Here is a 14,127-nt window from a genome sequence, read left to right as displayed (position 1 = left end):
CCAAACCATGTTCAACTCAGTTACAAATTATGTAAATCCAAAACAAAATCATACGATTGAATTCAACTCAGATCTTTGAAATTCAATTGAATTGGTGAAAAATCATTGACTTTGAAGTGGTTTTTAATTCTTAAACAATATATATACATAAAAATTAAAATTCGGCTACTTGCAAGATTTTTTTTTTCTTTTTTTTTGAATATCGGGGAAGAGTGGATTTGAACCTAGATCTATTACTAAGTCGGAATATACTTATCACTATAACATGTCTTAGTGTAGTACTTATAAGAAATTTTAAAATATGAGAATTGATGAATTAATATAAATGAATTTTTGCATTTTACAACTTCCGTTTTAGATGGATGCATGATGTGCTAATTCTGATCCAAAAAAAGAAGAAGAAAAAAAAAAAAACATATAGAGCTTATCTGTGTGAGCAAGCCGTATTTATTGCAAAAGACTGAATTCAAAATCATACCTAGGTGATGTTGAAATAATTGAAAATTAAAGGGTGGATCTTGAATTTAATTATACTTAATAGATGACCAGGGAAGGAACAACCTACCCCAAATTTAGACTTATTGTGCACATATCAAAATCAAATATTGGAATTATAAATTAATTCAATTGAAAATGCATAAACCCTAATCAATCACTTGTTCAATCAACAGTCTTCTTTTTTCTTTTTTTTTTTTTTAAATATGGTTTAATTTAAAATCTATCACTACGAACAATAAAATAATTTTCTTGGAATATGTCTTGTTATAACTCACTTCTAGATGGTCTTTTTTTTTTCTGAGTATAATACAGTAACCCTACAAAAATCCAACAGAAGAGTCTAAATGGATTTTGGGTAGCAAATAAATTGAAGCAATTAACTAATTATATATATGTATATATATATTTTGGATAGCAGTGAACTAATTAACGTGCGTGCATAATTGATAAGGACGCTTAATTATTTTAATCCTTAATACTGTTATATTATTATATCTTGAGAATAGACGGTTTTAGCATATTGTGTAAAACCTAACAGAGGAAATTAATTATGACATAAAAAAAAAAAAAAGAGCAAGAAATGGATATTTGGAATAGTGTGCACAACGTGTTCTCATGTCCTGTTCTTAACAACAAACGTAACTGAACTTTGTAGACCAGAGAGAGAGAGAGAGAGAGAGAGAGAAAGGGAAAGGCCGGCTATTATTTATTCTTCTTCTGCCATCATTATTTATATATATATATATATTTATATATAAATTTTTTATTGCATGTTTAAACGCCAAGTAGTAGGCCGAAGCTGGGCATATGCTACATGTCGTTTTCTTTTAAATGTGTCATCATTTCATCAAAGTCTATGATCCGAAATCAAAGGAGAAAATTGTCGAGATGAAGAATAGAAAAAAAAGTGTTGTAACAAACTAAAGATACTTTAGTCTTGACTGTGTTAAAATCAAACAAAGAGGCTCCAACTTGTGCAAAAATTATATAGTTTTAGCAAAATTTTCCTTCTCCCATAGATGGATGCCTGAAGCTCTACGTATTTGATGTGTTTAAGTGAGAACCCAAAATAAATTTGTCATAAAAATTGGAGTCACGTGTGTGCAAAGTCTAATAATCTAGAATAATATATTAATCTAACTTATAATTTAATTAACACGTGTTCTTTTCTGTGGTAAAAAAGTTTTTAATAATAATAATTTATTCATCAACCAAAGTACGGTAAAATAATTATTGAGCTAAAGATTAAATTATTTCAGAAGAGAATACTCGTTTATAAATTTAGGCGTAAAAGGTTACAGATGTTGACCATCTCTAGAAGAGCAGTACCTGTGCCGTGCGTCCCATTCTTCTGGGCAATGATAGTAAAAATCCTGACCTTTACGTACTACACTTTGCGATTTACTTTTCCTTACCTTTACCAATCATTTCAAGAAATCTGCCTTTCTTTTACCATTTTGCTCCACGTTTTGTAAGCCAAGTTAATACTAATAAAAAAGAAAATGACGTTTAAAATCTCTTAATCTCATATATTATGACCTAATTAAATATGTCACCATCATCTTCTTCTTGCCCTTCAAGGTAAATTCACCCATTGGTTAACACTCAATCCTCACCTCACCAACTTAAAAAAAAAAAAAAAAAAAAAAATTTCAAAATCCCTCTTATTATTATTTAAAACATATTCTTCCTCATGTGAAATAAAAATAAAATAAAATAAAATAAAAAAATAGTTTGTAAAGTATTAGAAGGCGGCGGGGGGTAGCTCCTATCTTATATGACTTGATGGTCAACAAATAACACTGAGCGCTCCTTCTCTTTTCTTTCCTACTTCTCTCTATATTTATTTGCTTCCCCGCCAACCCCAACCTGTCTTTCCCTCTCCCTCCTATTCCAAATCAATCAATCATCAACACCAAATAAACTTACTTCAACATGTTAAAAATGGAAGTGGCTGTACCTCCACCGACAATGGATTTCGACTTCGACGATGCTCGACCTCTGCCATTTTTGAGTGCTCCATCTACTCCCAAACGTTTTGGCGATTTTTCTCTCAGTGCTCCTACCAGTCCTTCGCGTATGGCGGAATTCTATAATCGTTTTGATGATGCCTGGGACTCAATTCCTCCTACACCTAAATCTCCAAATATGGGAGATAATTTTGATTTCGCTTTTGATTTCAAGTCGGAATTAGTGGAGAATTCTCTGACCGCCGAAGAGCTTTTCGACGGAGGTAAAATCAGGCCATTAAAGCCTCCGCCACGATTACAGGTAGATGAGAGGAGTCCGCTTTCTTCGCCGAGGTCACCTAGATCACCAATAGCTCAAGGAAAAAAGATTATTAGAGAAGTTTTTTCCCCCAGAAAGAAGAAAGTATCAGATCCGTTTGCTTTAGCAGCTGCGAATACTCGAAAGAAAACTGAAGATGATAGAGGAAGAGAGAGAACTCCAGGATTAGGATACAGTTCAAGCCGTAAAGGAGCAAGATCGCTATCTCCATATAGAGTTTCTGAATATCCATGGGAAGAAGACGAAAGACGGTTACAGGAACTCGCTAAACAACAAACAGCAGCTCCAAATTCAAAAGGTTCAATGCTTTCATCTAATTCTTCTTCGTCTTCGTCTTCGTCTTCGGTTTCTACCACAACAAAAAGTTCTTCAAGAAAGTGGAGATTGAGGGATTTTCTGCTTTTTAGAAGCGCATCTGAAGGAAGAGCCTCGGATAAAGATCCTTTCAGGTCTAAGTATCCATCTTTCTTCAGGAAACCTGAAGATACAAAGAACACTAGTTTCCGATCCACGGATAGTACCGGATCAAGAAGAAAGGGACGCGTCTCGGCTCACGAATTGCATTACACGACGAATAAAGCTGCGTCGGAAGATTTGAAGAAGAAAACTTTCCTGCCATATAAGCAAGGTATTCTAGGGAGATTTGCCTTCAATCCCGGTCATGTAAATGGCTTCGGGAATCTTTCCCGTTAACCAATCATGGAGTTGGTATCCATCAATATGGAATTTTTTCATTGATGTCGACGAAAAATGTTGTAGAGCTCTAAGAAATTCTTTTGTTTTACTTGAAATTGTAAAAGGATGGTAAATATTGTTGTACCCATATCTGATATAGCATCAAAGCTCAGATATACCTACGGTTATATATCATTTCATTCACTTTTGTATATTGTCAGTTCAGTTCCCTTCTTGTCTACTCATCTCTTTTACCAATACATAAAAGATTTTCTTTTGGGAACCATGCATTTTTTTTCAGTTCTTGTTTTCCTTTTTCCTTTTTTATTGTTTTATTCCGTCAAAATATATATTTAATATAGTTGATTTTTTTTTTTTTTTCAAAATAACTACAATTTGAATCAAATAGATCCAACTCAAATAGGCGCATTAATAAAATTAAAACAATGACTTTTAAATTTTTATTAACGTAATAAAAATTGATAAACTGAATATAGCTGGATCGTTAAAGCACACGAAGTTCGTTTTGGTGATTACATAATCGAATTATAAAGTCGATATGAATCTCATGATCACATAATTAAATTATAAAGTCAATATTTCAGGAAAAAAAACTTTTAACATAATTGTTCTCCACATTACAAAATGGATTAAATATTAAAAAAAATTATAAACTTGTCATTTAATTTTAATATAAAGACAATGTCAATATAAGTAATTCGTGGCTAAAAGTAGCAAAGCAAGTTTGAAATGTTTTATATTTCATTATGACTTTCTGCACTAAAAGATACGCAAAATCATCATTAGTGAATATATATTATTAATATCATTAGTTGTTTGTCAATTGCTTCTCCATTTTTCGTAAATACAATTATATTTATTACATGGAAACAAATGAATATATACAGCATTCATATTATTCTATATAAACGAAATCTAAGGAAACAAAATCTATCCATATAAAGGCTTCCACTGATGTGCAGATAGCAAGAATTTTGTATTGATACATAATGCTCTTTAATTGATACATTTCTAGAATTTGTTTTCTAGTATTTATGTTTTTTTTTTTTAATAAAATTAATGCATATAAATTATTATATTAGAGCAGTTTTTACATATATAAATAATTTGATAGTTTTTACTATCATACATAATTAATAAATTCTTTATTAACTACCAAACTCTTCTATTACATACTATGGCAAGTTGCATAAATATACATAATCTATAAATATTAGATTATATAACCAGATTAAATTATGTGAAGGGCGTGAAATATATAAAATAAAAATTTAATTTCAAGCAGAACTTTAATTATAAGTAAATTAGAATCTCAAAATTTATAAATTAAATAATAAAAGTAATTATTATATGCATATATTTCTTTTAATTAAGAAACTTGTAAAAATATATTAAGTACAAATTCTAGATTCCAATTTACAAATTAAAAAGTTATAAATTTATGATATATGAACCTTTATAGTATATGAATTGTAAACTAAATAAATTTTATTTAAAAGCTATATGAGTAAATAACATGTTTACATTTGAAAAATGCAGAACAGAATTTACAACAAAAAAAAAAAAGACTGATCAAGTTAAAACTTATACTTATTGATAGAGATAGACATTAAAGAGATAGAATACAACATTGTAAAAAATATTTTTCTCTAAAAAAAGAAAATAAAACTATAATCTAAGACAAGTGAATCTATTTTTATGCAGCAGGAGATTACTACTAAATAATTAGTAATTAAGAAATGTAAGTTGATATAAATAATGGTGCTTCGGCAATCAGTCAAAAGTGCTGGTGAGGCTAGTTTCAAACAGCCAAAGTCAATAACCAAAAACAGGACATCTGTTTTGCCTTTATAGGAATAATTATTATTGACCATTTCTTACGGAGCCTACTGCGGTAACAACCGGACCAACTGTTCAGACTGAATTATATAAAATACAAATAATGAGTCTGAGTCTGAACACGAACGAGCATTGTCAACTTCTAGAAGAAGGGAAACGTCATGACCCTATAATGGGCAAAATTAGTAAATTTGAGATGGTAAAATGCCACCTGTCCTAGTATTGGATAATTACGTGCCATGCAAACTAAAACTTTAAAGCTACGAACTGGGACACCTGGCAAAAGGACGACATACGTATCAAATCAAAAGGACACTGTTCACGTTATCTGCATGATCGATGAGTGCCCCAGGAAAGTTGAAAATTGACAAAGCAGCCAGAAGAAAAGCTCAAACAGAAATGCAACTCCCAACCAACCATGATAATATCAGAACTAACCATTTAATTCGTATAATAGATATTAGATTTAAATTTATGATTCCTCAGCTACATAGAAAACTCACAATAAGCTTTATGGCTAACCACAAGCAAAAACAGCATTCAGTTAAGAATATTCTCATGTCACAAAGGACTTTTCTGGTAAATATCAAAAATTATTGACTGGAAGTAAGTCTAATCTGGTTACTGGCAACAGAACACAAAGGGCTGTCCAGAGTTCTTTTTTTTTTTTTTTTTTTTTTTTAATTCCTGGTAAACTTGTTGCCATTCCATGGACATACAGCTTATCAAACTCATTTAATTTCCAATTAGAAGACAAGTTCCCCCCAGTTCCTGATCACTAGCAATCTGATTGCTCTGAAAGATGACAGAAATCAATCTTTGCCAATGGCAGACAATATTCACAAGAAATCAGATACCAGAATCCCAGGAACCAGATACCTTGATACCGCAGGTTTAGTCAAAGTTGTCAATTTTGATTGGAGTGATATCATCTGCAACATCGAACTGCCCAACTAAACGTGCGAAAAATACCATTTGTTGTTCCAGAGTAAATTTGATGTTCTCAGCCTGTAAATGATCAGAGATCATGCTGAAATACTCCCTTGCAAATAAAAATCTTAGTGGTTAGATGACATATAAAATTTGTACAATACCTTGCGGAAGCCATGCTGTTCTCCTTCATATTCAACAAGAGCAACTGGCAATCCCTTCTTCTTCAATGCCTGGTATATTTTACGAGCTTGGTCAGGGGGTACAACCTGTAGATGTAGAGAAGATATGTTAACTCACTGTGAAAATTATAAATACAGGATGTTAACTCAATGTGTTGCAGCAATTCGATTTGCATGTTTTACTTTTTCACGGATCAATCGAAATGTGAAATCCTACTTTCGCGTTAAAACAAAATGATCAACAGCCAAAATAAGAAGCATGAAGTACATTTATTTCTGCAAAATTTCTGATAGACCAATTCTTTAAAAAAAGAAAACAAAATCATTCAAGCATGACAATTTAACTGTAACGGTGTTACAGATGGATGTCCTCATAATTCTGAGGGCTCAGCTCTAACTGGAATACTAACAAAGACAATAGCAACTAACCCATATGCAAGGTTTGGTTGGGAAACAACCAACATTTTTTTAATGTAACAAAATCACTTTCTGAATGCATAACAAACTGTCACAAACTATCTAACAACTCCAGTACAACATCTTTGGTTTCTGATTCCAAGATTATTAATACCCTTCACCATCATTTTCACATACAGAAAAATAGCAAATAAAAAATAGTTTTTGTACCTTATCTTCTAAGCCTTGAAAAAGAATTATAGGGCAAGAAAATCTAACAACAAAATTGATCGGGGACCTCTCAAAGTAAGCCTTTTCATCACCTGCATTCAATTAAGGATCGCTCAGCACTATAAAGTAAATGGCACATAAACAAGCAACTGCATGATTATGGAATTTCTATTGAATTACCAACAAGATTGTCAAGGTAATGAGACTCAAACTTGTGAGTTTCTGCTCTCAACATGCTTAAGTCAGCTACCTGTTCATAAACCAACACAACATAAAAACTTCATATCATTATGCAAAACCAATATCTTACTAAAGAACAAAGAAAAACCAGTTCTGTACTTCGAGGACAAGGATAAGGAAACACTTGGAATTTACAGAAGAATTAACAAGAAAGTTCAAAGATATTCCTAAATTGCCACAAAAAATCAATAACAATTATCATACACAAATCTTTTATTGTTATTTGCATGCTTCAGATAGTTGTAGAACCATTCAGAAAATGGACCTATCAAATGCTCGAAACCGAGATTATCGAATGATCAGAAGTATATATGCAAGTTGAAACCAGGTTTCTTGAGTTCGTCATCTCATGCTTGTAGCTTCAGTAGAAGCTGAAATTTAATTCTCAATTGGACTTGCATAAGATGACAACCATAATTCCAAATTGCCATTAAAAACCAAAAAAGAGGCCGAGTCAAGCAACACCAATGAAAAGTGGGTGTTAGTTGATTCATCAAAACTAAAAGGCATGCCACCTTCTGTCTTAATCTACAAATGATCTCAGCAGAAATATCACATGCCACTTCTTTTATATAAGAAACTCAAGGCAGCTTCATTCACTAAAAATACACCACAACTTTTTTTCACAACTAATAACAGTGGAAATTTGGATAAAAACATAAATGCAGGCACCATTACAAGAGCTACTTTAATTTCTTGAACCCTCTTTCAGATAAATCCACACATTGAGCTGCATACAGTAACCAAGAGAACAACCAAATGCTTCTAGCAATATCATCAACCATGCTACTAATCTAGAAATAAGGATAAAATCGAGCACTCACACCATACAATGAAGCTCCAGCCTTAAATGTTTCTTTAAAAGCAAGGGCAGCTAAGGTTGTATAACCACCAGCTGATCCTCCAGTTATACAGAGTCGCTTCCCGTCTGCCTTTCCACTGTCCACCTTAATGAAAAATGGTACATCATATGAAAATGTTATTCCATGTACATCCAGCACAACACAGGAAGTACTGAAAGCATAAATGCTTACCAAAAATTTAGCACAACTACAACAGTCATTAACATCAACAATTCCCCAGTTTCCTAATAAACGTTCTCGATATTCTCTACCATAACCTTCAAAACAATACCCACGCAACTTTTAGACAGATGTGACCATAATATTCCCACTTCTCTTTTTCTTCGGTAAATTCATTCAGAAAGAAAAAGTGCAGCAGGGCCAAAAGTATTGGTGAAACAACATTATCTTCTGTTGAGTGATAAGTTCAATGTATCAGATCAATGAAGATGAAATTTTTCCCAATTCATCTTTTCTATTGTTGACTTCCTATAGAAAATGAATTTAGATATAAGTCAGACAAGAAGGACAAACCAGTGCTTCCACCATAATTGACATCCACAAAACCCCAACCTCGACTGGTCCAATACTGGATGCTTAGGTTTAAACTCCCACGGGTTTCACTTGTAGGCCCTCCTGCAGTTACATGCCTTGGATAAATAGTAAAGAAATTTACTCATTTATTCGATAGAAAACAAAAACTAAAAGGCAGGCAAAGATTTGCATGTAGTAAACCTTAGAACCCCAATTGTGAGGTACAAATGGTAACAGCATAAACATATGCTAATACTGAATCTCCCCCTGAAATCATTCTTCAGAAACTCTGATGTATTCCATTTCTTAGTGATCACTTAAAATACAAAACTTCACTTCAAGTCAATTGATATCTGTTTTCTCTTCTCCTCTTTTTTTGGTCTACCAATTTTGTGTCTTAGAAATGACAAGGTTAATTCTTTCTAAAACTAATTTAATTTGGATGCTCCTGCATCATAAAACCAAAAGATACCATATTGCAATTAATTAGTTCTATAAAATAAAACCTAACTTCTTTTATGAAAGCTATATCACCATTGGAAATGATGAATCAGAGAGTTGGCTAACTAGTAGCCACTCCCCATCTGATCCCTTAGATATGTATAAACTATGCGAACTAGCCATGTACACCCACAATGTCAAATCTAAGAGGAGGTGAATAAGCAACATACCGTGACTTTTCAATACTATTGGAGGTTTTTCTTCTGCACTAGCTTGGTAACTGGGATTTGAAGGTGGGTAAAAGTATGCATATGCTTTTTGGCCAGGAACATCTGTTGGGAATTCAATAAACTGTGGGAAGCTGAAATAGGATGCGTACTTTAAACTATCAGGAGATGATGACCAAACGAACTTGAAATCAACTACTTTGGAGCCTTGGTCATCCAAATTCACCTGAAAATACAGAAAACAGATTGATAATATTGACTATTACAACCTACTAGAATTAGAATGACAACAAGTGGCAAAGGAGCGCAATTAACAAAAATAGCAGTCCACAGCACCTTAGCCACAGATGACGGATGAACTGCAGATGCTCCTTCAATATATAGGCAATGCTTCCCTGAAGTCTGTATGAGAAAAGATACACATCTCAGAAAATTATCAGCAAAAACCTACTTGATGGCTTTCTAATTCTTCGTGCTGGAGCTTAGAAACAAAAAGGCTTCAGAAAGTACAATGTTATCTATGTCAGTGAAAGGAATATCGAGCAGAGACAATGAGCTTTGAGCGGACTCCAGAATACCAAGGTATGATCTTCCCTTCAGCCTGAAAGCAAGCAACAAAAACTTCATTCAGTACATTCAGGAATTGATTGTTTGAGTATTCACCAAAAATAAGCAAGGAAACAAATTTGAAAATGCACGTACATAGAGAATGCAAAGAAAGTAGCAGTTTCAGGTTACCTATAGCTGCAAGCAATTAAGTTCTTTCCTTCATTGCTCTGAATAAGCTCATAAGAGTTTATGCCAAAAACCCATAAGGGTCTGGAGAACTCAGCATCCATTGAATAGAGTACTTGAACATCATTTACAGATTCATTCTGTCATCAAAAATCAAAATATTACAAATAATCAATTCATAAGAAGCTGAATATTTAATGACTGACCAGACAACTGTGTCTAACTGACACAATTGGTAAGATAATCCCCTGATCTTCAAAATAAAAAATGAAATTTCATAATCTTCCGTATGTTAAGGTTCTCTTTCTAAAATAAAAGACAGACACTTTATGGCATTTCCAAGTAAGGTGCTATAATCCCTCATCATTACCATTGCCATAATCATGTGATATTTTAAAATGGTGTCAGAAGAACATGCAACTGTAGTAGAATAAAAATTTTATAGCACTTAAATATGTAACTTTCAACAAAATCTAAAGTGCAAAGCTCTACTCCACTAATTTATAGAGATTGAAAAGAAGAGGAAGTTAAAAAATGAGATTGAAAAGAAGAGGACATTAAAAAATCCAATTGACAATATGAGGATATCATGAGAAAACTATGAAATATGAATTAACGGACTGCAGCGTAAAGGATGATGTATGACAAGTGAAAGCTTCAGTATAGATGTTAACCTATTGCATAAACTACAACAGCTTAACTGAGCGTATATGATTAATTGGTGCACTTTCATCGGATTTGTGAAAGGAAAAGGCAAAAGCAAAAACCATGTATCGAATTGCAAAATTTCCAAATATAGACCTTACCCATTTGTAGAGATTCCAAAATCCACTTTTTCCATCAGTGATAAAGAATAGCTCCCCTGAATGAATTTACATAAAAGAATTACCATATGGAATAACATTAAGCTACCAAAAGAGTTCCAATTATATAATAGCTGGACATTTTGCACGTATGCTAATAATAATTGTTAAATAAATGAAGCAAGGTAAACAGCTTCCAGTAAAATCAAACAAAAGGTTCAGGAGCCACACTAGGTTCCATGAATTTGTCTTAGAACAAAATGTGGGCCTTAATGTGAAGGGTGTTCATCTAATTGCTACTTTCAGTATATAATATGCGTTTTGGCGTTTTGGTGAAACTCATGCAGATATAACATATCTAAAATGATAAAGGCACCGGACGATTTGCCCGAGTCATATATGCTATATGTTTGATCACAGTCGCAAAGGTGATACATTTTACAGCAGCATTTACATAAAGTTCATTTATTCACAATCGAATGAATAAACAGTACCTGTGGCGGACCACTTGGGTTCAGTTGGAGATTCAACAAGTTCACTATCATAACCAGCAACACATGTGCGTTTATAGATATCTCTGCATGACAAGATCAAGAAAATTAACACCACCCACCCAAGAAATTAAGGGAAAAAACAATTAGCAAATTAAGGTCTTTCCTCCAAGATGATCATTGAGATCATGGCTCATATTCAAAGAAGATATTATACGACAATGTTCCAACTGCGCAGGGTGATATCCAAGAATAGTGCCAAAGATCTATTGAAACACAAATTTTAAATATTGCTTACCCATTCTCAGAAATATAGCCGACCCAGAGTTCAGCTTTATCCCATGGCATGTTAGGGTGAGCCCATTCTATCCACGCTATGCGTTCACCTTTGGGGTCAATACGTGGGAATGCATAGAAGTCATTGCCACTGATTAATACTTTTGGTTCTGACCAAAGTACCCAAAAGGAAGCAAACATGAACCATGTCAGTTCCTCGACATAAAGTGAAGAATCAAATAACAACATGACCAAGACAATTCTAAAAACCCTTGCAAAACGTAGGTCTATTCTTAAAAGATCAGCAAAAGAACTGGAATGAAAAGAAAAGGACAATGAGAGAAGTAGCGCATTCATTTCCAGCAAGAGTATACCTTGGATATTCTCATCATTGAGACTGACTCCTACAATCGTTGTAATTGCATTTATACTGCTTACACGACGATCTATCCAGATAGGGAAAAAATATCAAACTCGTAAAGAAATACTACATGGCAAGAAATTCCCAGTCCAAACAGAAATATTCATGATGGTCTACCTTCCATCACAGTGACAAAACGGTTAAAGCGTGAATCAAAGACTCCATCAGCGTAGGAGACTACTGGTGAGCCATAATCAGGCGTCAATGGAACAGGGGAAGAATCTGATACCACGCGAAGTAAAAGGACATCAGCAAACTACTGTCAAGTATTTATCAGAAAAGCAAACAAAAATGAAGAAAACTTTCACCTGTGGAATCAGTAGATTGTTTGAAAAGCCTTTGGTCCTTATAATTAGCGAAGATGACTGAATCCTCTGATATCGTAAATGCACCACCTCCATACTCCTGGGCCGTTGTTCGGACGGAAAATTCTTTCGGAGTAATATCAACAGGTTCCTCTCCTGGTTTCTCTGCTTCTTTAACAAGGACCGTTCGTCTAAGAAAAATTACCAAAGTCCAGAATCAATAAAAGATCCGATAGTTTAAAGTCACAGGGAGAAGACAGAAAATACTACATACCCTGCTTCAGTAGGGCGAGACTCGAGCCAGAAGAGGCGGCCGTGACCGTCAACGGCAGTACCACCGAGTCGCTTACAGGCGCCAGAGACAATATCGGCAGTGATTGGGGACTTCCAAGAGCCGTAAGGAGCAGTGACTTTCTCTTGTCCAGCAGCAGACTCTACTGGTTGGGCTGAAGACGCCATAGTACTATAAATACGACGTCGATACCTCTTGAGTGAGAAGGTACTGTTAATTATACGAATATGGCTAGGTTTGAAGAGACAATAAAAATGAGAATCAGAAAGAGCAAACAAGCGAGTGAGAGCAGTTGGAACTGAGAAAATCATCGAGTTTGACTTCAACAGCCACTAAAATACAGACATGACTGGGGGATAATACGATGCCGCATGCAGAATCAGTAGTCTCCTATCTACTTTAATAATTCCAGATATTCCTTTCTTCGATGTAGGCTCTAAAACTAAAACCGAGTGAAGGATTGAGGAAGACGTTCAGCAATGATACTCCATTCAAATTGGTAGCCAATTACTGGGCCGTGCCCGTGCTCAACAAAGGGTTTGAATTGGGCCGAAGACTCGTTATCCAAGTAAAGCCCGTAACAGCATAACGCAACGATACAGCCCATAATAGTATTTCTGGCGTAGACTGTCAAGTGTCATTTAGCAACAAAAAAAAAAAAAAAAAAAGATTTCATAAGTAGCTAACTATATGTAGGACTTATGTTTTCAAAAAATAAAAAACTAAATGTAGGACAGGAATTTCATGTTTTTTTTTTTAATTTTATTGGAGACTTTTATGGGCTCAAATAACACTACGGACTACACAACATAGATAGGTTTTTCCTTAGCTTTTAATTCTATCATTCTATATTTATATTATATGTATATTTATCAGAAAAAGATGAAAGATAGAATGAATTAAAAAGCTATTGCTTGAAAAATAATACCACAAATCAATCTTTTTAATCAATTAGCTCAAAAAAAAAATTAAATTATTTTTTCAAATTAAGAAACAAATGATATGAACATGTAAATCCTATATGAAGAAAAAATTCATTTGTTTGTATAATCGGACCCTTTAATCGGGCTATACTCAACCTCATTTTCATGCATAAAAGAAAAAAAAAAAAAAATTCAACTACAGCACACACATTTAAACGAGAATAAGAAACGCCAACCGAATCATTAATTAACCAAGGAATAATATCTGGAGGTGGAGAGTATATATGGTAATCCCTGAACCTCCATGCTAATTTAATTTGGGGACATGCTGCTCCATTTTTGCAAATTTCCTTATTAGTTATTGGTGAAATAAAAATTAAAAAAAAAAAAATGGTAGCCCCCAGCTCTGCCACAGAAGGGTGTTCACAGTATTATAGTGGATACTGGAAAACATAAATTGTAAATTGAACATCATCCAAATTGGGGCATAAAAGCACTAAAATTGTCAACTTTTAATTATTGGCAAAGCAAAATGA

General features: G+C 33.7%; 2 protein-coding genes across 3 annotated transcripts; one reads left to right on the top strand and one right to left on the bottom strand.

The window, feature by feature from the left end:
- The first annotated feature begins 2,289 nt into the window (after positions 1 to 2,289).
- Positions 2,290 to 3,674, top strand: AR781 (DUF1645-domain containing protein). The gene has a single exon (XM_012216313.4). It carries the CDS (start codon positions 2,434 to 2,436, stop codon positions 3,478 to 3,480), a length of 1,047 nt encoding a protein of 348 aa, XP_012071703.1. The 5' UTR covers positions 2,290 to 2,433; the 3' UTR covers positions 3,481 to 3,674.
- A 2,075-nt stretch (positions 3,675 to 5,749) lies between these two features.
- Positions 5,750 to 13,135, bottom strand: LOC105633681 (alpha/beta-Hydrolases superfamily protein). 2 transcript variants are annotated; one of them, XM_012216315.4, is made up of 19 exons: positions 12,651 to 13,135; positions 12,380 to 12,567; positions 12,189 to 12,293; positions 12,025 to 12,096; positions 11,673 to 11,820; positions 11,378 to 11,460; positions 10,887 to 10,942; positions 10,084 to 10,220; positions 9,856 to 9,946; positions 9,682 to 9,747; positions 9,349 to 9,571; positions 8,678 to 8,779; positions 8,336 to 8,421; positions 8,126 to 8,248; positions 7,242 to 7,311; positions 7,062 to 7,153; positions 6,417 to 6,521; positions 6,202 to 6,330; positions 5,750 to 6,117 (listed from the first exon to the last, which is right to left on the bottom strand). In XM_012216315.4, the coding sequence occupies exons 1-18, from the start codon at positions 12,977 to 12,979 to the stop codon at positions 6,217 to 6,219; spliced, it is 2,190 nt and encodes a 729-aa protein (XP_012071705.1). In that variant the 5' UTR covers positions 12,980 to 13,135; the 3' UTR covers positions 5,750 to 6,117; positions 6,202 to 6,216. The 2 variants fall into 2 exon arrangements, with proteins under 2 accessions (XP_012071705.1, XP_012071704.1); XM_012216314.4 differs by having other exon boundaries at positions 5,750 to 6,330.
- Positions 13,136 to 14,127: the final 992 nt, after the last annotated feature.

This window comes from Jatropha curcas, chromosome 9 (genome assembly GCF_041381405.1).
Source record: "Jatropha curcas cultivar XTBG-Jc1 chromosome 9, XTBG_Jcur_1.0, whole genome shotgun sequence".
Lineage (NCBI taxonomy): Eukaryota > Viridiplantae > Streptophyta > Magnoliopsida > Malpighiales > Euphorbiaceae > Jatropha > Jatropha curcas.
The sequence above is the reverse complement of the archived record's forward strand: the minus strand, read 5'-3'. Positions and strand labels throughout refer to the sequence as shown.

Bases quoted from the DNA above. Each gene is read 5' to 3' on its own strand.
- AR781 (XM_012216313.4), top strand. From the start codon at position 2,434: ATGTTAAAAATGGAAGTGGCTGTACCTCCACCGACAATGGATTTCGAC.
- LOC105633681 (XM_012216314.4), bottom strand. From the start codon at position 12,979: ATGATTTTCTCAGTTCCAACTGCTCTCACTCGCTTGTTTGCTCTTTCT. The intron at 12,097-12,188 runs GTAGACCATCAT...CTATCTGGATAG, and splicing joins TTTTGTCACTGTGATGGAAG to ATCGTCGTGTAAGCAGTATA. The intron at 8,780-9,348 runs GTATGTTGCTTA...ATGTAACTGCAG, and splicing joins AATAGTATTGAAAAGTCACG to GAGGGCCTACAAGTGAAACC.